This window comes from Felis catus, chromosome F2, assembly GCF_018350175.1.
Source record: "Felis catus isolate Fca126 chromosome F2, F.catus_Fca126_mat1.0, whole genome shotgun sequence".
Taxonomy (NCBI): Eukaryota; Metazoa; Chordata; class Mammalia; order Carnivora; family Felidae; genus Felis; species Felis catus.
Window position 1 is genome coordinate 59,825,915 of NC_058385.1, and position 26,455 is coordinate 59,852,369.

Sequence of the window (26,455 nt, forward strand, 5' to 3'; positions counted from 1 at the left end):
AGACAATTCAAGGGCCGTAAAGGACCTTACTTCTGATCATACCCCCTACAAATGTTCATACTGTGTTGCCCAACACCTTAGTCTATTTCTTTTTAAGTGCATAAATAAGGCAGGCTATGACTGATTTATCCACAGTCCCCTAGTCTTTGCCTATGTGGAAATATTTTGCTTTTTCTTCGAAGGTTGTTTTCACAGGTAGACAATACTAAGTCGACCATTTGTTGTGTGTTTTTTTCCTTCAAAACTTTGAATAGACTTTCTCCCTCTTCTGGTTTCCATTGTTGTTGATGAAGTCTGCTAGAGTAACCTAATTGTCTTTTCTAAGGAGTTGATATGTAGTTTCCCTCTGGAGGCTCTAAGAAGACCTCTGTAGCATTTTAATTATTACCACAATGTGTCTATGACTGAATTTATTTGCTTATGTCCCTGTTTTAGTAGACGCTATGTTTTTTTTGTATCTGTGTGCTTATGTCTTTCATCTTTCAATTCGAAAAAATCTGCCATTATCTCCTCAAATACTACTTGCCTACCTTCCATTCTATATATTCTTTCCTCCTGGAACTGTAATTAGATGCAGGTTAAAACAGCTTATTGTGTTTTTAAAACCCACTATCTACTTTTGATACTTTCCATCCCTATCCACTCTTTTAAATATTCTGGCTAATGTCTTCAGATTTAACTTGCAATGAACTCATTTGCCTTCTATCACTTGCAAATCTGTTACTGAACCTGTCTACATTTTAAGTTTCAATAACTATATTTTCAATTCAAAAAATGCTGTTTGATTCTTTTTTGAGTATTTCTAGTCATTTATAGTCTCATGTAGTTTGATTTGTAAATCTGATTTTCATTATTTAAACACGACTTTTCTATAACTGAAAAACATTATATTTTTATAACTTTTTTATAACTGAAAAATTTACTGTATTTTCATAACTTACAATTTCCCCAGGTATCTAAAAAGCCATTATGGCATTTCCTACTTATTTCCCATAGAATGGTTTATATCCCTCTGCATATGGTGAGTTTTTGTAATAATGAGCTCATATAAGATAAGGTTTATCTTATGCCACAGATATCATGGAGGTGAAAGTGGAGTATTTCATCTAGACAAATGTGTGCCTACTTCTGACAGAAGTAGCGAAGGCTCTAAATGTGGAATCACTTTAGCTACCTTCAAGGTGCCAGCTTAAAGTGAAACTCAGATTCAGCAGCCTCTCTCTCTCGGTGACTCCAGGCATAGGCTCCTGACCGACTGCTATTTGCCTCAGTGCCACCTCACACTCCATGCTTGCTGTTCACTTCTCCCCAGTCTGGGTTTTGTCCAATCTTGGTGAAGGAAAGACGAGAAAAGTTTCAGAAATTTCCCTTAATTCACAGGAGTCTAGCAAGGCATTGAAAAGTATGTTTCATCTAGTATCATTGTTTTCTAAGGGGACAGTGCTCCTACCGACTCCGGAACGGTAAGTTACAACACTGACAATTTTGATGAGAATGGTGGTCAATTAGAGAAGGGGTATACTGTTTAATCAAGTGATAAATAATAAAAGAAATGGAGTGTGAGAAACAAATTCATGGGTGGAATACAGTAAGTCAGTCAAATGTGAGCTAGGGGCACCATAAATAAATATGAAATGTTAGGAAAAAAGAACTGATCAAGTTCCAGTTGCTGACTGAATAATGTTTTCAATTCAACTGAGGTTAAACCTGGTTCTTCATGAAAATGCCAACCAAATAGAATCCACACTAAGGATTTCACTCATAGCTCTAAATCAACTCTCCTGCTTCTCAGCTGTAGTTTTTCTTATAGCTACCTGATTTCACATATTTTATAGATCATAGATTGTACTACCTTCTCACTACACTGTTAAGTCTTATTTATAAAGCACTCAAAAGCCAAGAATATTCCCTAGTTATACCAGAATTATGGAGAAAGTTTCCCAACATGAATAATATGAATCAACATAAATTTAACCAGAAAAAATATTACTGTGATATGGTAAACTTGTTCTTTTATGCTATCTTCAAAATACAGCATGTGGGGGAAATGCGTTGATAGAACAGATTTTCAGCACCCACAGAACTATTCCCTTTCGTATCCCTCAAGCCTCCACTGTTGTTCAACTTTCAGTAGAGCTTCTGAAAGTGTAAGTCTCCACATTTCAAATATTTCTATAAGATCTCATAAACAGATCAGAGATAAACTACTCAGCAACCTAAAGGATCCAGGACCACACAAATTACATCAGATTTTAAGAACAAGTGCAGGAGTATTTTAATGCCCTAGGAACAAGTACTGCTCAGTTTTCTCATCTAATAAAGTGCTGAAAGGCTGACTGACATCCAAAATGCACAAACAATTGTTATTTGGTGTGGAGCCCTAAATCTTCAGAAGGGTTTGAGACTTTATAATAGTCTCAGATTAAACTGTAACTCACCATGGAGATCTTGGCTTATCCTTACCGACTGTGAAGTCAAAAACTCACAGGCACTTCATTTACTTAAAGATCTACTCACTGAGCACTTATTAGCCATTCTGGCACTGTGCTAAATTGTGTAGACAGAGCAGTGAACAATAAGAGACTAGTCTCTTCCTTCTAGAGCTTATTGTCCTTACTGACTACTAACTAAACTCTGAAATTATTCAGTCATATTTTTATTCATACTTTCATTTCTTGGAAGAATTTTTTTTTGTTTAACCAAAGCATACAGAAAGTCTGTTTTTCCAGACAGGTTTTCAAGCAATGGCCTCAGCTTCCTCAAAAAGAGCCACTAATGCAAATGATCTGGTATCCAGATGTGTATGTATGTACATGTGTGTGTATAGTGTGTGTGTGTGTGTATGTGTGTGTGTGTGGTGTGTGTGTGGCTAATTTCCTCATGATTAAAGAAAGTCTCCTCTTTTAAACCCAGACAAGATTACCTAATTTTTACAGCACCTAACAAATGTATATGCACACTAGTAAAGCTCAGAAGGAAGCTAATGTCTGCTAGCCCAGAAATAAATTAGCATGCAGCTAACATCAGAGGAGCCAGAAACACTCACTACAAGTGTGAACACATATTTGATTGCAGGACTGTGTCTTTCCTAGGGCTGACCTTATAAATTAAACAGTGTAAATCTCAAGGAAGTGTTTTCTGAACATTTAGATTCACTGTGAACATTAGGATGCCCTTCAAATTAACATCTAACATTATTAGCCTATTGTTGGACATGAACTGCTTCATTACTGGTGACTGACAAAACACACACGCACTTAAACTAACACACGCTTTCAAAAAGAATGAGAGGAACTGTTTAGAATCTTAGGATGGGAAAAATAAAATGACTAGATTTTTGAACTAGTATACTGAGTCTACATATGGAAAAACACTTAAAAGGAGTAAATAAAGCTCTTTACTTTGATGCGTCTCTAAGCGCTATTGCAAGAAAACACCCACTGAGGGCCAAGTAACATCAGAACATGCTGTATTACCGGGATTGTGCTAAACTAATTCCTAGTCATATAACCAACTCTCAGTGTAAATGTTCCTTCTTCAAAGAGGCATTTCCTCATCTACCATATTGGGCTATGAGGTCATTCTCATCAAACACAGTGGCCTCTACTTCATCTGTCATGACACTCGTACTCACAATGATCTGTGAACGTCTTCCCTACTAAACTGTAAGTTCCCTGTGGGCATTGGCTATGTTCATCTTGTTCTCTCCTTTATCATCAATGCCTGGCACAATGCACATTTTTGGAATTAATCAGTTAAGGAATGAATACAGAAATGAAATAAAGATACGTATCCTAAACCCGTCTTTAGAAAACACAAAAGGTGAACTGGGAAGACTAACATTTATACAGAGAATAGGGTCGAAGTGAAAAAAAAAAATGAACATATATCCTGTATCTCTGTTTACGAATCTGGAATAGCCGAAGTGGTTTTACCTGCTCCGAGGAGTGAGTGTACAGAAATCCAAAGTCACACCTATGACAATACGCTCACCTTCAGATTACGGTTTCTTTGCGAAACAAAGGTGTTGCTCAATGTTTTAAAGCCAGAAGGATGTCCAATCTCATTTGAAAAGAAAAATGAGCAAAGTGTTCTCAAGCGGATCGTTTTCCAGTTGGAGTAGAGAAGAGAACATGTTATAATGGCACCTTTCATTTGGGAGCTCCTCCATCAAAAATTATGGGATGTGGAGTCACTTAGCAAGGACAAATAAATGGGATTGTGGTAAATGAGTAAACTCATGAGCATTACCGTCATCACTGCAATTTTTAAAACACACTCAGTAAACAGTACAAAACAGGTATGAAGCAGAAGAGTAAATGGTCTGAAACAAGTAACCAAATTAGAATCTGTGGTTACCACATCTATAAATACATAATCTGCAGTTTTATGAACGATCTTTTATGTTCACTCGTCCTGTAACTTCCCCAAGTCACTGCAATCATTTCCAATGATTCTTGGATCAGCCCTCTGGATTCTTCCTATCATTCTGTTAATATCCCCCCCCCCCGCCCCCACCCCGCTATGGCTTACCTGTAGTGTCGGGAAATCTCTTCTTCCACCTGGGTAATGAAATCACATTTGGTACATGAGTGTTCTTTGCTTTCCTTGACAGCTGGCTGCCCATCCGATCCTTGCAGATGATTGGCTTCCTGTTTGACATCTGATGCTTGGGACTCATGCACACTCTCGTAATGGAAGAGGAGCACATCTACATCAGGGGTGGAGAACGAGCACTGGTGGCACTGGTGTTTGACTCTTGAGCTTCCAGCCGCCCCAGGAGACAAGTGCAAAAGCAAGAGTGCACAGTGGGAACAATTACTTTTTCTACATGCAAATGGATAAGTAATTTCTCCAAGGTGCTTTTCTGGGCTGCAAAGGCCTCTGGGACAGAATGGACAGTGTTTAATGGTACACTTATGAATGTTATGGAGCTGCTGATAGTGACGGAGAAGCGGCCCCACTATAATTACATCGGGGCCATGGCTTTTGGAGTATCTAAAGTCGCAGAACTGACAATTGTAGCTGGTCACCATGTTATCCTCTGCTCCCTTGCTGGAGAAATCCTTCTTTTTAGCCCCACTAGAGCCCTTGTCTGCCTTGGTCATTGGCTCCCCTTCTGCACTTTTGGCTAGATCATTCTGATTAATGACAGAGCCCCTGGAAAGCTTATCATTCAATTCTGGATTAAGGCAGCCTGACTGCGCTCCTCCGTGCTGTTTGCCGTAATGTTCTAACAGTTTAAGTGAGCTAGAGGACTCACAGCTGAAACTACAGAATTTACACCAGTAGTAACTGGTGGCCTCTGTACCATTTTGTCTCGAGGAATCGAGGGGCTTGATGGGCACTGAGTAGCCAACAGGAGTGTCATCTCCTGCCTTGACTGTGATCTTGTCCTGCCACTTTCCCAAGTCTCCAGAATCGCCAGATCGAAGTGCAGGGATGGATTTGTTAGAGTTTTTCTCTGAAGGTTTTGCACCCTCAGAGGAGGGGAGAGAGGCTTTTATTTTGTTCGGGTGAGTCTGAAGAAAATGTTGTTCTAGTTCAGTTGAGGAGTTGCCCATGTAAGTGAAATTGCAGAATTTACAGCGGAAGTACTTGGTGTTTCCTTGGCAATCCGGTGTTTTCCGTCCAATGCCAATGAACGTTCCACCTGAAGTGACCTGGTATGGAAGAGATGGATGTTACTTTAAAGGTGTCATTACTTCAGTGCTCTCTGTAGGAGGGAGGAGGGGGCACTGCCAAGTATTCCACATCAAAAAATACAATAGTACTTCTGCTTATTATGAAATCACTTGAATAATCAGTGCCAAAGAAATGCACTCTTCATTTCTCAATAGCTACTCTTTTGAGAGGCTCATTACGCTAAACATTTTTGGCCAAAGCAACAGTCAAAGATAAGCAATAAGAGTACTATAACTAATTCAATGGATTTAATATTTAAAAAAAAAAGCCAAGAAAACAATTTTCATGTAAGTAGGTTTTACTACTGCCTCCCTGTAACCACATGCTTGCAGAAGCATCCAAATCACAGGGGATTTCTTTTCCTGAAGTTAAGGGCTGCTGTCAAAACCGGAGGCAGTTGCTTAGAGATTGCTCAATGCAGATGTTCTCCAAGGAAATCCTTGTTCAGTTCCTATAGCGATGAGGCTTTGGGCAAAGACGAAGCCTCCCTTTCGGGTAAAATGAAGGTGCTAACATGACCACACAAAATGGCTGGTAATTAAAAGCCCAAGCAGGCACTATTAGATTAAAAATGAAGTTAAGGCAGTGGACTTGAAGTCTTAGTGAAGAAGGTCTAATGTAAAGAGTTTAAAATGTTTCCCGATCTAGGATAAAGGAAAAGTAGAAAATCTTCCAGGGCCTCATTTGATCAAAGCTCAGTCCCACTGGATCAAGGCTCTGTCTCCGTGGGTCATGGGGATGTTCAAAGGCCAAAACAAAATAATCCCACCATAGAAATGATCACAGCTCTTCTTCCTATCTCAAGTTATAAAACTTACAGCATTAGGGCAATGAAGGCATTCAAAGGCCACTATATATAAAGTCCTTCCTCAGTGGGCACTGCAACAGGCAGCTTAACCAAGCGCCACCACTGAGCAGACAAAACTCCTGGTTTAAAACAGAGTTTTTGATAGAAATCCTCCAAAAAGGAAGAGATCTCCTCTTCTGACTATCGGAGAATTTCTGAATTTTTCTAGCTACCAGATGTAACAGATTAAGCACGTGACATAATCACGTTCTGCCTTCTTCACCAGCTGCTCAAAAATGACATGTGCGATCACTGCTCATATCCAAATCACTCTAGGAGAAAGGTCTCAAGCATCTCAAAATCATTTAAGAGGTTCTACTTAATATGCAAATAACATTCCCTTAGCACATTGAGAGACACGCTTATACCTCTACTGTACAGGATTCCGACCGTAGTCCATGCTTCGACTTAAAGACAGGTTGTGAGCTTGATCAAATTACCTTGTCCGGCCAAGAGCTGGCTTATCTGGGGCAACCTCCACTTTATTTCCAGTATTAGAGTTCTAGCAAGTGTGCATGAACACAGAAACAGCTCAACCCTTACTATACATTAAGATGATAATTTACAAACATCTCTCACAGCCTGTAACCCAAGGATGACAATGTATCACTTTTGGTGATGTCCACATCCCCCATGGCAAGCACACGGACTTCAGTCTGTCAACAATAGCAGAGCATCATCTGACCAGAGGGAAGAACGGGGCACCCTCCCAGCCAGCAGCCTGGCAATCAGCAGTGCGAGAGATGTCAAAGCCAGACCACAGGAGGATACAGTCTATTCGCCTTTCTAACCTAGCACTTCAGGGACCAGAACAACTAAAATATGCCCTGAGATGTAACGATATTACAAAATCCCTCCATCTATAACTCAGTTCACTGGAGGTGAGGAGAAACCTTAATTTCAGAAACAACGCATTTAAAGGTAATTCCATCAACTCTGGTACTTTGTGCAGGAAATTCAACTTGAATCAAAGGGGGCAAATTGAGAAGTATGCCATTCCCTTCTAATGCGAGTGAAAAAGCCAGTATGCAAAAATTTTCTTGGTTTAGTTACCAGCTTTTAGTTTCAAAGTTGTTGATCTTCCTGATATAAAGTATCTGTAATTTCTGCTTGTAGAAAGGGATTCCTGAGAAATCATGACACATTATCACTATTTCTTTGATTTTGCAATCTTCAAGTCTCATATGCCACGTCTACACTGGAAGGGCTGAACTTCTATAAAGTCTTAAGAAATCCCGAAACATAGGAATCTGAAGTGCATCAAAATTATTATTAAGCATCACAACATCCCTTCCAGTATTTGACAACTTTAAAAGTCAGAAAATCCAGGCTAAAAATGACTACTATCAGGTGCATAGACCATGAAAGAAAGGCCATTCAGTAAACAAACAAAACCAAAACTGCCAGTAAAGCATTCTGGCTTAGGACTAATTAACTTGCTATGCAAACCACATTAAATCTTTTAAGTTGGTGGTATTTGTGTGTCTACAAGTTGTGTTTTTTTTTTTTTTTTTTTTTTTTTTTTACCCAGGGAAAACCAGCCAGCTCCATTATTTAAGATTATTATGTAAGATACTCTTTTGGGGCACCCAGGTGGCTCAGTCAGTTGAGGTCACCATCTCACACTTTGAGGGTTCAAGCCCTGAGTCAGGCTCTATACTGACAGCACGGAGCCTGGAGCCTGTTTTGGATTCTGTGTCTCCTTCTCTCTCTGCCCCTCCTCTGCTCTCTCTCTCAAAAATAAATAAACATTAAAAAAATTTTTTAAGGATCATTATGTAAGATACTCTTTTACAAACCACCCAAGCAGGCAAACAAAAACACAAGGATCTCATTTAATGACAAGAACAATAATAATGACACTGACGTAGGTTATCTATTTGCCTTCTTGGTAAATAGCCACTAAATCATATTAGTTTTTATATTACTTAAAGCTAATATAACATTAGAATTATATATTTTATATAATATAAAAGCTAACTTTGGGAAACATTGTTACTTAGTGTTCTATTCCTCTTCTCTTTCAAAAAGACCTGAAGGCTACACTTGTGGACATTTTTATACTTTCTTTGTAAGAGATGTACATTTAAGTCATGGTCAAATAAACTGATTCATATCATTTAAATGCCATTCTAAAATAAAACATAATTTATTATTTCAGGAGACCATACCTAAGACTACTGACCATATTCACTGTATTTTCATGACCTCCAAATGTTAACTTAAAACAACTGTTTCCTAGATTAAACAAAAATACACAGCAATAACAGTTATACAAGGCAAGTATTTGCAGCAACAGTGTATTGAATCTCATTGCCAGGAAAGAGCACCACACATTCAGAGAACTATTTCAAACTTTTCAAATGGCTGAACCCAGCAAGGAGTAGAAAAAAGGTTACCATTCCCTAGCTAGGACTCTACTAAAAGAGAGATCACAAGCAGAATAAAGAGTGTAAGTTATAATTATAACCCGTTAACCCAGCAGCTCCTTTGACACAGATATCCGTATTTTAAAATTTCTATTAAACTGTAAATTCCGTTTGGACCAAAAATTACACCTATTCATTCATGTAATTAGTAGCTATTGAGTACTTAGTTTGTGCCGATCTCTGTAACTGATGATAGAGTACAACAGTGAGCAAGCTAGGCCACCTCTCTGCCTTTAAACTACTGCATTTGAAGATCGAGATTTGTAGATAAAGTCTTTATTCATTTGTATTCATATTACTTGGATTTGCTTGCTCCCAAGGGAAGTTCTATAACATAAGTCTCTGCAAAGATACATTATTGAACCTCCTGGCACCTCAGTTTCCTCACCTTTCTGGATGTCAATGTACACACCTTACTATCTTGCAGGATTATTGTGAGGATCAACTGAGAGAATGTGCCTGAAACTGATTTGCAAACTGAAGATCAATACCGTCCAAAAGAACTTTCTGAGATGCTGGAAATGTTCTGCAATCTACCCTGTCTCTACCATGGCCACGGACCACGTGTGGCTACTAAACACTTGAAACAGGGCTAGTGCAACCAAAGAACTGATTTAAGTAATTTTTATTAACTTTTCACGAATTTAAATTAACCGAAATTTAAATGGGCACATGTAGCTAGTGAATACCATGTTAGCACAGTCTACAGTACTAGTCACATGAATGGGATTATTATTTAATAAAATGAACTACCTAATGTAATTGCTCGTGCTAAGCCGATGAAAAGACTACATAGTGGGAAAATGGTGAAGTCATTCCATGACAAATTCATAAACTTGTCAATCGCAGTATTCTTAGCTGTAAACGAAAAGGTAGGATTCTGTTGTTACTAAGCACATGTTTCTGTTTATATTCCTTCTTGGACTGAAGGAATAATATTTTATTCATCTTTGGACACAAGCAAGGGCTCAATATATCTGGGTTGAATGGAGTCATTATGGGAGATGTGAGCATAGATGGAAATCCCCCCCCCCAAAATCCCCTGAGTTACCTGGGATAAAAAAAAAAGTGATTGTAATTCACACACCTCCCCCCACCGTTGACTCAACCTGACATATTTGGGCTTCTTCAAAAAACTGAACAAAATGTATCTTTCACCCAAAAAACAAATGACTAGGGAGCCATTTGCTTATGAGTTACAGTTTAGAAACAACCAACTTATCTGTGAAGGCATGAAAAAGAACAGATTTGAAGTTACTTTTCACTGAATAAGGACTAGGATGGCTTTTTCTTCCATTTTTAAGTTAGTTTTAAAAACTATTCCTTCCATGTAGTGTGTTTCATTGGCCTTTGTTTATAATTTATTTACATATGTCTTTTCACAAAAATGTTTCACTGTTGAAGTTAAAAACATAAAAGACTGGCTTTTTTTCAAAGACTTTAACTTTAATTAATTTATTTCCTTCTAATAATATGGAATAAAAACTGGTAAGAATGATATCTAAGAAAATATGTCAAAGGAAAAGATTTTTTGAAGCCTCAAGAACTCCCAAAATGACACTTCAGCACATGTACTTATTGTCAGCGGAACAAAAAGAGGTGTTTGAACTAAACACAAACTCTTCCTCAGATGTGGTTCACTTTCAAGTACTATAATTGATAGCAACAGAGACAATTAGGAGGGTACTAATTTAAGGGGACTTGAGGTTATGGGCTGTTAGTCAAAAAAGTAAAACCTTCACTTAATAAAAAGCTAAGTTGTTAAAAATCACTGTTCAAATACTGAAGTTACAAAGAGCTTGAAGAAATCTGTCAGGGCCGATCTTGGCCGAAAATAGCTATAGTCGGAATGAACGTGTTAATCTACATAGGCAGCATTTCTGCCTTGGAGAGTGCTTCAGAAAGCACCGTGCAGCATGGGGGGTGCTGCAGTCTCTGGGAGAGACTACATGCTTAAACATTCCAACAACAAATCGAATTAGATGGCGAGTCTCTTAGCCCCCCACTATCACATCCTATTCCTGCTGCTCCTGGTTGTCCCTGCCGTAACGCCAATAAACACCCTCCTTAAAAATAAGGAACAAATCCAAACAGTTTTTTGAATTGTAAGAGCCAACCATATTTTTTGTGGGGGGATAACCAAAACTCAACTTGATTTTAAGTGCAAAACACGGCATATTTTAAATTATGCACATTTTGGGACGCCTGGGTGGCTCAGTCCGTTAAGCATCCGACTTCAGCTCAGGTCATGATCTCACGGTTTGTGAGTTCGAGCCCTGTGTCGGGCTCTGTGCTGACAGCTCGGAGCCTGGGGCTTGCTTCGGATTCTGTGTCTCCCTCTCTCTCTGCCTGTCCCCTGCTCTCGCTCTGTCTCAAAAATAAAAAAAATAACAATAAAAATTTTAATTAAATTATGCACATTTTTATTACCAGCTTTTGGATTACAGCCATCAAGGGTCCACCCCTACTGGTTTTCCTACATCACTCAGCATAATAAACTGAACTAAGTCTCTATGATTATTTGGTATTTGGGCTGACAGAATACCAATCAATCTTAAAGTCAGTCTCAACAATTTAGAAAAACATTGTCTTACAAGGAAAAATGTAATGCAGGTGAATTATAAGGCTGGGGGCATTATCCACAGAACTAACCCCTCTCCTGCATCTGACCTACCTGTGCCACCGGCTCTTCATGGAGATAAATAAGAATCGGGTATTTGTGCTAAAGAGCGTCTTAAATGGGAAAACAGAGTGGCGGCACCGTGGAACATCCTTCCTCTAGGGAAGGGTGTTTTGTTGCATGCCTCCTGTGTGCCGAACACAGACGACGCACACAGAAGTCACAGGGTCCAAAACCCCACGTGTCTGTGGGCTGCTGCAGAGAGTTCACAAGGACATAAATGACAAGGACAGTAGAGTGCATGTGCTTCTGCTGGGAGAGGAACCCAGTTCCGTGACAACACAGAGGAAGAGGACCCAAGCAGCAGGGCCAGGTCAGCTTCTGGAAGGAGAAACTGAGCGGGGGACACAGAGTTGCCACTTGAGATGAGCCTCAAAGGCAGTGATTGTGGAAAGGCTCTTCAGGTGCAGGAAACAAAGCGAGTCCAGTGTGAATGGCAGTGAAAAGGTGCAAGCTGTTCTAGGGAAATGTGAAGGGAGACTGGGGGATGAGAGAAGATTTGGAGAATGGTGGAGAGACTGGGGAGTTATATTTAATTATGTAAGTATAATTAAAATGATACACCTTTTCTAGAAAGTAGACCTATACTTCCTACAAAATGTAGGATGATGGACCTCTAAACAGAATTTTTAAAAATTAATTAAAGGAGGGAGGAAGAGAAGGAGGAGAGAAGGCAGAAGGAGGGAGAAAAGAGAGAAAGGAAAAGGAGAGGAGCGATGGAGGAAGGTATGGGGTTGAGGCAAGAGCTGAAGAGAAAGGAAAAGAAGAGAACAGAAGCTATCAGAAAGAGACAAGAAGTAACTAGGAAACCACTAAGAATCTACTAAGTAAACATGAAGGGTGGGGGCCATAGAAGCATCAGGCGGGGAAGACCAGAGCAAACTACTCCATTGTTTGGGGGGAGATACACATCAGAAAGAAATCCAGGGTAACTGTGGTATTTCCAGCCCCACCAATTTGGAAATGGGAGTACATTAGAAAGGGCGGGGGGCGGGGGGACCATTAGGGAAGGAGCTAACAACTTTAACTTTAGGCAGGTTGACTTTGAGATGCCAGTGCAGCCTCCCATCAGCTGGAAAAACAGGTCTTAGAACAAACCACTGTTTATTATAAGATCCCCAAATATGTTAGTGGACTCATGAAAGAATTCAGGTGTTCTTCAGGCTGACAGGCTGACATTAGTGAGTCATCTAAGTATTAAAGGGGGGCTGCAAGAGGAGAAGTATTTCTCAAGTCCCTCCCTGTGGCCCCACCCCTCACTTTCAGAATGTAGGGAGACCACAGGGCTCTGAGCTCCTTTGGGGTGTGCAGTACATGCACATGAGACACTCTGAAGACACTCTGGTGTCTTCTGTGCCTCACACCCGTTCCTGTACTTACTCGTGAGCAAAGAATAAAACTTTAATTACACAGCAATAGAGAACATAAATGGGAGCTGGATGCATCTCCGTAATATTTAACCTTCATAGATAAACCAACTCCTGGATTGTGCCTAGTAACCAGAAGAGAAGAACACAACTCTCTGGCCGTATATTAAATCACAAATCTCTAAACCAAAGTCCTCCAAATGAGGGGAATATAAAAGAAATCTAATACATGGATAAAATGTTGCTTCATTTAGGGATAAAGCATTGCACCCTTGATTGATTAAATCAAAATCTGGCCCTTCCTCGCTCTATCGGAACTAGCTTCTGTAGCAAAAATACCAGTAGAAATGAATCACAGTAATTTAAAAAAAAGGCAAATCAGCAACGCTATTTTCTTTTCAATGATTTCAATTATGAGTCTACTAAGTTCCAATAAGGCAGCATTACACTGCATGGACTGGATAAGAGACAATCTCAAAAAAAAAATCACTGAAGTCCCCAAATTCAATGTGATTCCCAGAGGATGCATCAAAGAGCCCTGGTGTACCAGTCTTGTATCTCCTTCCTTACATGCAGTTGGATTCTCTTCCTTGCTTTTGTAGTTGAAGTCAACTCAGTCTTGTATTTGTGAAGTTCATGTTATAGTGGTTGTGAAGAAGGTTTCAGCAGCCTGTGTACCCTGGCTTACATCCCATTTACCCTACTTACACATCTGTGTGATCTTGGACAGGTTACTTGAATTCCTCTATGCCTACTTTCTCACTTAAAAAAAAATGGACATAATAGTGATGTCTACATCAAGGGTTTTTATGAAGATAAGTTAATTAATTCACATAAAGAGCTTAGATCTACATATGCATGAAAGAAACCCTTAATCAATTGTTAGCTATTGTCAGAAGTGAATCCAAAATTGGAAGACAACCCGAAAGATACGTACAATTTTGATTATATAAGTTATTGATGAGAAAAGTATGTATCAAATTAAAATACAGAAAAATAAATTTTACATCTGACTTCCAATTTAACTAAAGCCACGATCTTCTCTGATATTCTGAAAATTCCTAACACTTACTTCAAACTAAAAGCATATGATGAAGAATTCAAGAGGTCTATGGTCTAATTTAGATTCTCAGAAACAGACTTCATGCAACCCGTCCCTCCAAACTTTCTTGGGGTTGGGCACTACTTATGAATCCGTGTTTCCAAACAGCTCCATGTATGCCGTAATTCCAATGACCCAAGAAACAAAATGCACTGACTGACCTGCTGACTTGATATGGTTAGCAGATTTGAGGATCATTTTTTTTCTTAATTTTTTAAAACATTTTTTATTAAGAGTTGAATAATGCTAAATTTGATTCGATGCACTAATAACCATGGATTTCTTCTTCTCAACATTCTGCCTAGAGAGAAATACTGATATTCAAGAAAGTGATACACGTTCTTTAAATGATAGCAAGAAAACTGAAAATCAAGGAGAGATTGACATTCCTCATACTGACTCTCTTGCAACAAAGCCACATGGAGATTTAACCAACATGCAGGTGAAAGGATTAGTGAAGACAGTCAAACTACTCTACCCCCCTCCCTGGGAAGCTACACTATCCAGCTCGGCCATCTTGATGAGGAAAATAACCTGGCAAATGCCAGAACTTTACTTTGTTTGATGGCCCTAGGGTGAGCATATGTTTTATTTTGCACACTTTATTACTTGTTAAAGAGGCACAGACCTGAAAACAAGTATGGGTTCATATGACAAACATTCTGTACTCTATAGACAGTCTGAAGTGATTAAAGTCTCATTCACCAGTTGTTCTAAAGTGCAATTGTCCTCAACTCAGAAAAACAAAGAAACAGAACCTGCTAAGATCTACCACTTCCCTCCTACTCCAGATCAAAGGAAACTCCACGGCAAAAAATAAATATTTGGAAGCAAAATTCAAGAAAAGTCAAAATAAACCAAAATGAGATTAATGTTCTCAGATTTTTTCCCCCCAGACCAAGCTGTTAACCCCCTGTTCAAATCAATGTACTGCCATATGTTAAGGGTCTATAAAGCTCACGGAGTTAAATATGTTGAAAACACAAATACAAAGGATGACTTCCTATCTCTAAAATCTGTTCTTCCTGCTTCTAACATGACATATTGTGCAACTCTGATAAAAATATTTACAGAACAGAAATGTAGTGCTCCTAGCTCAGACACAAGACAGTAACTGGTAAGTTAATAGTGAGATTTTTCTATTAACCTTAAAATTTCATTAAAGGCCAAAATAAATTTAATAGCTGGAATCCTGTAGCTCCCTTCTGGGAGTCTTGAATAATGCAGAATAACAGAAAAGGTACACTAATAAGGAAAGGCAACATGTACCTTGTGAGCATTTATAAACTTGGGATAGCTTCAACACTTTCCCGTGGGAAGCACATCTTGACAGGACTCCGACGTTTATAACCTGATCTAAGGACTAAGAGCTCCCCCATAAAGATGACGCAAATGCCCTAATGCACAGCACATTAAGCCCTAATGAAACAGCAAAGTCGATGTTTAACAACTTCGGCCTCCATTCAGCGATGGTTTAAATATAAGCATAATAAAGCAGATTACAAAGAAAGAAGCTGTAATTACTTTTTGAAGAACTCAATCTCTTGTCCTATTATGGTCTATATGTGAGCCTCAAAGGCTGAATACAGGTAGTAAAAATTACAGGAAGGACTTACCAATCATGTTACATCCATTATTTTAAAAAAATTTAGGCATAACAATTGATAAAACCCAGGTTACATTTAAAAATTAAAAAACTAACATCCCAATCAAGTCAAATAGCTCTAAGCTAGCCATTATATCTTCCCTTGTTTTTCTTGGTAAAGAATTGGCATGCCTTCTGATCTCAGGGCTGGGCATGCTACCTCAACGTATGACATATGACGGGGAGGATCTGAATTCAACACTCAGGGAAGACTGTCCTAGTTTCATGATATGGCCATTTAAGGTGGCCTCCATTACCCAACTGGGGCTCTATTATCCAACTGGGGCTCCATTATCCAACTGGGGCTCTATCTAACTCTGCAGTATAAAGAAACATTGTTATTTGGTGCTATTTTTAAAGGAATATAGAATTCTTTGACTTCCCTATTTGTAATAAAATTTACACAGAAGTGAATACTTGTCAGTACGAGTATGTCTAAACTTCAATTATTCCCACAAATACATGTCAAATAATCTGAACTTGGAACTGGAAATCGTAACATTTGTTTAAATTATTTCTTTTTCCCAATGGTATATCTTATGTTTGCAATTGAGTCAGTTCAAATTATTTAAAATCATCCGTGTCAAACTATAATACAGATCAAAGCCACAGAGTTCTTATGTCCTGTACTTCTGGCTTTTTTTTTTTTTTTTTTGCCTAAAATGTCATAAATCTATCATTAACCACCAACTGTCCTGAATGTTTAAAAAAAAAAAAAGGCCAGTTTAATTGAAAAAGATTAATGAATTGGTCATTCGTTACATTTATTATTAGCTTACATTACAGATTTACATAAATAATTCCTGAAATAGAATGATTACTCGTCTGTAACACTCATATTTACCAACATCTTTTTATCAGAATACACACACAGCCATTAACTTACTACAAATGTCTGACAGAACCGTGTTAAAGAAATTCTACAGTCAGCATTTTATCCTGCACAGCTTTTAGTCCCCACACAGTTCCAGAGCCAAGGAAAGAAGGCCCTCAAACGGCATTTCAGCACACAAACCCTTGCGGGTAAAAAGGGGAATTTCAGATGTGCTTTTATTCAGTTTATGCATACAGGGAAGCCGCTCAATATTTATTTCAGCATAAAAGTACTAATAAGTTACTCATCTTCGGACACATTTCTGCATCAACATCTGGCATGTGCCGAGTCCTCAAGATCAGCATTTGGCCTAAAAGTGTATTTAGTGTTCTATTCCTACGCTGAAAAAAGTTAACTCTCTTTAGACTTGCTTCTAAATCCAATCGTTTCTTTGAAATAATCATCTGCTTTCCCCACAGATTGCTTTTTCCTATTTTTAGCCATATTATTTCTCTGGAAAAAAAAAATTGATCTTAACAAGATTATCTCCCTGGATGCTATTTCCTACCCCTCTCTGTCTTCTTTACTGGGTGCTTCTGCAGCACTTAGTAGACAGCATAGTTTAGGATCAGCTGTTTTATTTCTCCTTCTATTAGTTCAAACTCGGAGAGCTCACACATCTGTTTTATTTCTAACATCACTGCCCAGGAAAAGTGTCCAGCTCATTCTACCCAAACATAAACTTTACTATAAATAACTAAGAACCTAACAAATAACTGTTTGGGGGAAATGGAAGTGTGTTTAAAAATCTGAATTCTTCTAAACCATCGGCCTTTAGTAATCTTCATTTTAGAGCCTTCCTGACAGCCCAGATCAGCTGCCTTCAGAACTTGTCCCCAGAGTGAACAAACTGAAACTCCTGCCGGAAATCCAGGTATTAACATCATATTACTTGCTAATTATAAAACACCAGTTCACATACTGACATTATTCACTTCTAACCCTTTTATCTAAAACACGTATTTGCTTTCCAATCATGGTTTGACAGCAGAGTGTATCTGACATAAGACAGTGAAATGATCTTTAATAAGACAGCAGTTCAAAGCATGCGGCTTTCATGCATAATAACTATGTTGGCTTAATTTGCTGCTCCACAGAAATAATTCTATTTGTGGAAATTCACAAAGTAGGATGGAATTTTTAAGAGAGCTCTACAAAGATGAAACTGGCTTTTTAAGAGTTCTTCCTATCTCCCTTTGAAAGTGATAAGATTGCTGTTCTGACATTTTTAAAGGCTTGGGAAATTTCTCCTCTGATTCTTTTTTACAAGTACTGAAATAAGTTCACTACCTGTTATTCAGAATTCCTTTGCCTGCCTTTCTTAATTGGCACTAGGTCAATAAAGAGGTCTACAGCCAATGTGCTAGAGCTATTGGGTTGATCAAAATGACTGATATTTTAAGGGAATTAGGAGGTCAGATAAGTATGATGTAATTTCATTAGTTCTCTGGTACTTCTTCTGATCATTCCTAAAGAAGGTTAATATTAAACCTAATATGTTTTGAAATCCTCTGGCCGCATAATACAATAAAAAACTACAGATGGTAACAGAAACGAATACACTTTCTCAAGCTGACCATGAGTACTGACTAGGCTAAAATTGCTTAAAATGAAATGAATACATTTCTTTAGCGTCAGTTCTGCCTTTCATTCTATTTGAAATGGTAGATTTTTTTTTTCCATTTCACATATGCCATAAACTAAAGACAGAAGAGTAGATCAAAAAGGTATGCCAGTTTTAATAAAGGCAGAAATCTAAATTACTGCTAAATGCTTTCATAAATTACTATTTTCCTTAAATGCGGAAAGGAATGCTTTATTGGCCTGCACCAAGGTCATTCTGGTGTCCCTACTACTTACAATCACGTTGACTTCTTTATAATCAATGTAAACTTTTATTTCCAAATTTTCATTTGCAATTAGGTTGCTTTTTCTGGAGTATATCTGTGTAACTGTCCATATGACACAAACCGAGTCCAATTTGACGCCAGGCCGAGTATAAAATTAAATCCTAATGCAAGACACAGGAAAGATCCTCACTGAAGCAAAGACTATAGCAAAAGATTTCTAATCTAAGATTAGAACAAAGCATATACTACTATCGTGTGGAACTATAAAGGTGAGTGCCATTTTTGGGAAGACTGTGAAAACACCAAATTACCACGAAATATTTCTAGAAATATGAAGCCTACCTAATCCCGTGAAAAGGCTTTTCCCAACCTAATAGAGATATTGGGACTATTTTCCATGATAAGAGATTAAAGACCCCTCTGAATACACATTTGGATAAAATGGCTATGGAGTGTGTCCATCCTCCCGCTGAACCTAGCAAGCTACCCCTTTGGTTCTGGGAACTTGATTTTACCATGCGTGCAAGAATTCACACTTCATTACCAGTAACCTTTTCTGTATAAAGAGAGAACAACACAAAGCACAAACCTGTACATCATAGGTCCCATTTAGTAAAACAGGCCTTGAAGAATTGATGTCCTGCAGCACACCAGAAAGCACGGAACGGTTGACCTTCTGGAAGTCTTTGGAATGGCTGAACTGCACCATGTTATGAAGGGCCAAGATTTTGCTGTCCAGCTCAGCATCCTGCCTGGTGCGGTTATGCAGTCCTAAGTGATACTTTCGGAAGTGCTTAATCAGATCTGTGGGGTCATTGCCATAGTAACCATATCCACAGATATTGCATTTAAAGTCCTGAAGCTCTGGAGACAGAGGTGCCGGGTCTGGGTTGTCATTTACCAGTAAGTCGGTTTTGGATTTATTCAGTCTTACACCCCCATCTGAAGGCACTTGTGGGTTTTTGGAGGCCACTGAAACTGGGCTTGAGCCTTGACAATTGGCTTGACTACTCTGCGCCTGCCCTGTTTCCTCCGTGGCCTTTGGTGACATCTTATGATCTTCCTTCGTCTCCAATGAGTCCCCTGCTGGGGTGCAGGCCGTATCTTGAGGGTCATCTGCCTCTGCTCGTTGAGGAGACTTCAAGGGCTCACAGACTCCCCCCACAGCTGGAGATGAGAAAGCCAACATATTTCTATCTGTCACCTCATCATGTGGATGCGAGGGAAGGTTTCCTCCTTTACTGGGGCTTTCATAATTGAAGCCAGCCTTCTCACTCAGGCTGGAGCTTTTGGGGCCCTTCTTGCTGCTAGAGGATGAATCTTGGCCATGCAAGCGATGTTCCTCCTTATTATTCAGTTCTGCAGCATCACTCTGATCTGTATTTTCTGACATCTGATCTGCAGAAAATTCTTTGTTCTTTCCAGACACCTTGCTTTCTGTACCTATAGGCTCCAGGGTCTGGCCCTCGCCTTCGCTAACAACGTTTCTCAGAGGGGGGTTCTTTTTCCGGACCATATCTGTAAAAATGCAAGGGAAAAGGAAATGTGAGGTTATTTGAAAGTTGCAGAGATGCAACCTAATATAGAACATTTTACTTATTCTTACTTGAGGCTTTTTTAAGGTGCATACAAAAATCTTCCTCTAGGGAAAAAAAAATGTTTGAAAACTAGCAAAAAAAAAAAAAAAACAAAACCCACCTGAGACTAAAGCAAATATTTACATTTAGAATTATTTTTGTCATAGAGTGGCTCATTTGCTATTTTTAAATGGTTTTATGAATACCAAAATATTTATTGTCATTGATAGCTCTATCTTTCCTATTATTCTTGTTTGCCAATGATATTTTTTGCTCACTTTCTTCAGGTACAGTTGATGCTGTATACATGCTTATTTATAAACCTTATATATTATGTATATTAAATACACATGCTATGTTTATGAAATATATATGCATTTATGTTTACAGAATATATATTACACGTTTATTTATATGCTATGTATATAAACAACATAAATTGGAATTCAATATGGTTACATACTGTGCAACCAAGCTATAAATGTAATTTCAACCAAAATATCCTCATAGTCAAAAGACAGAAACAGCATGTTATAAACAAAGTGAAAACTGTCCTATTACTTTCAGGAATGGAGGGTAACAAATGTCTCATCTCTGTCCTACCGATAAATTTCTTTAAGCCCCAGTTGGAGAGCTTGCCTGAAAGTTAGGAGGAAAACCTGGTCCATATCAGAGTGACCAGGTTGGCTTTTACTAGGACTCTATGTAGCATGATGGGGAAGCTAACTAAGTCCTGGATTCTTAGCACAACCAGGTGGAAACAGTACCAATTTCACCATCAGGAGCACGCTGGAGACTAAAGTAAAATATTAAACTGAATCATATGACGCTGTCATTTTGTAGCTTGGAATGGCCAACTATCAGCACCCTCCCCAAGGTTCACCTTCACATGCTGCCTTGACTGTGCCTTTCAAGTTAGTGCCATCAAGGAGAATGGTCAAAATAAGAATACTGTGACAAATTCCCCTACTGGAGTCTAATGAATCAGAACTTCAGTATGAGGAGATAAGAAACAATTTGTGTGGTGTGTCCATAAAAAAATGCAGCAACTAAGGCTAGTCCAGAACCGAGGTTCATGGCTTATGTCCCCTTAATCTCCCAACCGAAACACTGCAAATGCCGTCAGTTGTCACCCCAAATGTCCCGTAGGAAAATCCACCTGTGACTGACTAATAAGACAAGTCCTCTTTACTAGCTGACTCTGCCACAGGGGCAGATTTAACAGAGTTAGTTACACCATGATTATCCAACATGTCCTGAGAAAATCCAAATTAATAACACGTTTTAGTCATTCTCATCTGTAATTTCTCACAAGTGCTGAGGAGCCACACTGGCTTTGGACATATATGGATGTACCTTCATTTCTGAAGAGCTGGTCAAGCAAATGTGTATAATATGAATCACTGAGCCAAGTTAATGCCCTGGTTGACTATAAAGAATCATTTGCAAGGGGAAACTTCACTTTACAAAAATAATGTCAAAAAATATTAACTGCACTAAAGAAAGTATACTCTTCTTTTTAGTACAACAATAACATGAGTCAACAAATATGCACAGAATCTGTATATGTTCCTCCTGGAACAACAACAACAACAAAAACATTGATAGGATGAAGGGTTGAAGTTTCAAGTACCACTGATGGTCATGAAGCCATGTAAACCTGCCTGGTCAAGGCAGGGAGCAGGGAGTGAGTCTTCACCTTGGTGTCATTATCATTGGGTCTTAAAATAAACTAAGCTAGGTAACCACTGCTTATTAAAAAAAAATGGAACAATGGTCAGCTTATTTTTATTTATCTATTTATTTATCTATTTTAAGATTTTTTTCCCAGTAATCTCCCCATCCAACATGGGGCTCAAACACACGATCTCGAGATCAAGAGTTGCACACTCCACTGACTGAGCCAGCCAGGCGCCTCTAACGTATTTATTTTTTAATGTTTGCATGTTCATGTCTTATTGGTTGATGCCAACACTTTAAGAGACCCCTGGTCCTCTGTCAAAAGTGACAGAATTTGGGAACTTGAACCAACACATGCAAGAGTGGAGGGCAATTTTACTGGTAGTCAACAAAAGGAAAACTAAACATGAAAAAAAAATAATAATAAAAAGGAAGTTTAAGAAACCAGTTATTATTTAAACAAGAATTTGAATTAAAAAAAAATGCTGTTCTTACCATGGCCTAAAGAAAAAGACATCCTGGTTTATAGAGTATCAGCCATTACTACACATACAAATGTAATGATTTGCTATAGCATCTCTTGCCTTTCCCTCCAGAATTTCGTGTTTGTTTTTTCCATTACACATAAAAGTCTTTAGGAACTATTGCAATTTAATCTTTTCTTGGACAAATACTGAACAACCATATCATTTGTATTTTAAGATCATCTTCTTAATGGAAATAAAACCTAACAGTAATGCACCCCAATGAAATAAATAAGGTTACACAGAAAAACAGAAATCTATATGAAAGGCAGGATTCATAAAGAAATGAATATGAAATAACCCAATTCGTTAAGATTTTCTTTCCATTAAAATGAAGAGAAAATGGTTTCTGTCCATATATTAATGTCAAGTTGATTAGAAAAACAGCAACATTTTACAGAGCAAGGAACTAAGATAAAATACTTAACAGTGAATAGATATAAATATGTTAATATGGAAAAATTTCACTTGTTTTGCAAAACAAAAAAAAATTAGACCTTGTTGATTTATTGTTATCATGAAGAAAAGTAATAGGTCATAGTTTAAAAACTACTGAACCAGCAATTACAGTAACTAAGAGAAAAAATGATTTAATTAAATTTTCATCCTTTCAAATTTCAGTTCCCTCTTCCACCAAGAACAGAACTTTGGAACCCATATGACTCACTGACTCCTCATGCTGAACACAGCCCTTAAAAATATACATCACAAATAATGTTAAACTGCTAAAACTTCAAAGAAGTATCAGAAAGGTCATTTGTGTTTTCTTTTTTGTTGTGGGTGGAAGGGGCATGTTCTTTTTAGTTTCTTCAAAAAAAAATAATCCTGGTTAATTTAGTTGACTATACTTTGAAGTAGTTATAGAAAAATAATTTTTGCTGGAATTATATCACCATAACTTTTGAGAATGACATATTATGTAAATATAAGCACATTTGCAATACTTCTAAGTGAAAGAAACTCCCCTAACAAGTCATAAGTTAGATATCGTAAGACTATAGCCACCCTCAAGTTATTATCTTTAAGAGACATAACAGATTGCATGATGTTTTACTGCGTGCCAAGAACTTTTCCAGTTAACATTTTCACTTGAAAAAATAGATCACATACTTGTAAAATCATACCCAGCATTGACTTCATAAGGCATGTGGCTTTAGAGTGCTTTCTACAATTATTAATTCTATTAGTCAACTAGCAGGAGGCTAATGCAATTGTCTTAGAAGACGCTCGGAAGACACAGAAGACATTTTGAGAGCTGATCTGTACATCTGCAAAACAAAACAAAAAAATATTTTCCTTCCTAAATGATGTAAATAGGCTTTAATGTATCACACCTAAAATACATTGATATGCCAGCACCGCACGCTGCTTGAAAGATACCTAATAAATGCATGAGCAAACCTTGAGCAAGATCTTCCCTCCCCTGGGTTTTAATAAAGCAGCAGGAGAAGAAGGAGCGTGATATAAAAGATTACAGAAGTCATTTTCACAAAAGACTGTGATGTATGATTTAACCTCTAAAACTCCCGAAGGCTAAGGACCAGAATACTTACCTACGCTGGGGTGGGGATAAATGCTCTTGGTTAGTAAACATGGAGGGGAAATGCTTCTGCAAAAGATATAAAGTGTATCTACTGATATTGTACAGTCACAGCTGAAGACAAGAAGTTGCACCCATTGCCAATGTCTTCCAAACTCATAGTAGCAGTGCACACCAAGTGGCCGAGAAAGGAGTCCCTGCAATGCCATCGAGAACTGAGATCTACGTAAGCCTTCCGAACCAACAGTTACAGAAACATGACACGCTAGAACACATGCCATCTTTTTAGCTATTTTTAGTAATCTTTTATTTTTGCTCTTGATATAGAAGTTCATAAAATCATGATGGACCATCATTATAACATCATCTTTATTATCTAAGTGAAATTATTGAGGCAGATATTATAGTAATGGTCATAAAATAATTAGAGAAAGAAAGAAAGAAAGAAAGAAAGAAAGAAAGAAAGAAAGAAAGAAAGAAAGAAAGAAAGAAAGAGAAAGAAAGAAAAGAGAAAAGAAAGAAAAGAAAAGAAAAGAAAAGAAAAGAAAAGAAAAAAAGAAAAGAAAAGAAAAGAAAAGAAAAGAAAAGAAAAGAAAAGAAAAGAAAAGAAAAGAAAAGAAAAGAAAAGAAAAAAAAGGAAGGAAGGAAGGAAGGAAGGAAGGAAGGAAGGAAGGAAGGAAGGAAGATAACCACATCAAGGAGTGTTCTGGCAACTTTATTTTAAACCTCTTCATTCAACTATGTAGTAATATCCCTCATACTGACTACCAAAAGTAGTTCAAAATGCCAGTTTACAGTAGGCCTGCTATAAACGACCATTTAGATAATGGGGCTAAAGTGAACTGGATAAGGAGGCACTGAAGAATTTAAGAGCTACAAGACTCAAAATTGCTAACTCCTCTCTATTTAATTGTGAGATTAAAAGCTCACCTATGGGCTAGGGAGTAGGTGAGGTGGAAACGGTGAGCATGCCCACCTTCACATCATTCTCCACCTACGCAAATACACGTACACTCCTCCAACAGCGGATATAACATGAATATATATTTTGTGTCAAGATATTTAAGTGGGTTAAAACATGCTTAGCTTCCTAAAAATGTACTATTTGTAGTTTCATCTCTGAGATACAAGACATTCCATTTGCAAAAATCCCTATTTCTATTATTATTTCCTCCTAAATTAAAACAAATCTAAAGGCTTTCTTTGTATTTTTTTTAAAAATTGTTTTAAATGTTTATTCATTTTTGAGAGATAGAGACAGAGCGCAAGCAGGGGTAGGGCAGAGAGAGTGGGAGACACAGAATCTGAAGCAGTCTCCAGGCTCTGAGCTGTCAGCACAGAGCCCAACGTGGGGCTCGAACTCACAAACCGCGAGTTCATGACCTGAGTCGAAGTCAGACACTTAACTGACTGAGCCACCCAGGCGCCCCTTTGTATTTTTTATGAAAAAGAAAATTATTATAAGAAACAAAAGGATACTGTACTGTTCCTATGTTATAGTATCAATGGAAATAATCAGCATTAGAGCTTAAAATATAATTTTGATAACTATCTTATCTCACAATTAAAATTCTTAAATATATAAGAAAAAATTCCTTTTTCTATAGAAGACTGTGACTCATGTTCTCAGAATGGCATCTTCACAGCAAAAGGAATCTGAGTTTTCTATTATTCCTAGATAATTTGAATTAACCATTAATGATTTAGCTTTATTTCATATATATATGTGTGTATATATTTTTGTTTATATATGTGCATATAGAGAGAATTCTTTGAATTATATTTTTTCACACATACATTTATGAAATACTTGTTCCAAATAGCCTTGCAATAGGTAATCAAATGAATTATTCAGTCAAAGAAATCCACTACTGCAGTAATTTAAAAAGAGAGCTAACACATCCATCCAATACAGATTAAAACAAGAATTTATTTCCATTAGATGAGAAACTCCTTGAAGGTAAGAGATATAAATTCCTATGCTATTTGTAGCATCTTGACCCTAAACAAAGGAAGGAAGAATGTCCAATTATATGTCCAGTTTCTGAAGCTGATTCGAATCACCGGCTGATGTAATCAAGGGCAGGCCCCTTCACTTCTCTGAGCCTCTGTTCTTACTCATATGAGGGAATTACAATATATGATTGCTAAACTTTGTGCCTCTAAGATTCTATAATGGTTCTGGTTAGTGGCTTAAGCACTGTATTATTACCTTAGAAAAACTCTATCCAATTTCCCTGAAAGACTACAAAATATGAAACCATCACTAATTAAGGATGGCATAAATACCACTGAGGTCTACCATTCACTCAGTTATTCATTTCCTCCAATATTCATGCATTCAATAAATGTATACCCAGCCTAAGTATGTGCTAAACATCCAGCAAGATGACTATAATTTTACTATTATTCATGTTAGAGAGAAGGATATCTTTAAAAAGAAAAGGAAAATATTATAAGGAATCCTTATTTCTCAAGAAAAATGAAAGCCTTTGAGTATCTCTTCAAATACCATTTCAACTGAGTGCACTTCCAATTGATTAATTCCTTGGATGGATGGATGGATGGATGGACGGATGGACGGATGGATGGACAGATGGATGGATGGATGGATGGATGGATGGATGGATGGATGGATGGATAACACCTCAACAA

At 37.8% G+C, this 26,455-nt stretch overlaps 1 protein-coding gene across 5 annotated transcripts in view; it reads right to left on the bottom strand.

The window, feature by feature from the left end:
- Window positions 1-26,455, bottom strand: part of TRPS1 (transcriptional repressor GATA binding 1) — a 258,839-nt gene that overhangs the window by 190,664 nt on the left and 41,720 nt on the right. For 2 of the 5 annotated variants that reach the window (XM_019823047.3, XM_019823048.3), the window contains exons 2-4: window positions 23,371-23,528; window positions 19,069-19,997; window positions 4,534-5,663 (exon numbers count right to left, since the gene is read on the bottom strand). In XM_019823047.3, the coding sequence (XP_019678606.2) occupies window positions 4,534-5,663; window positions 19,069-19,997; window positions 23,371-23,407 (2,096 nt within the window). In that variant the 5' untranslated portion in view covers window positions 23,408-23,528. The remainder of the gene's footprint in view (window positions 1-4,533; window positions 5,664-19,068; window positions 19,998-23,370; window positions 23,529-26,455) is intronic. The other 3 variants (XM_006943352.5, XM_019823050.3, XM_019823049.3) reach the window with 2 other exon arrangements.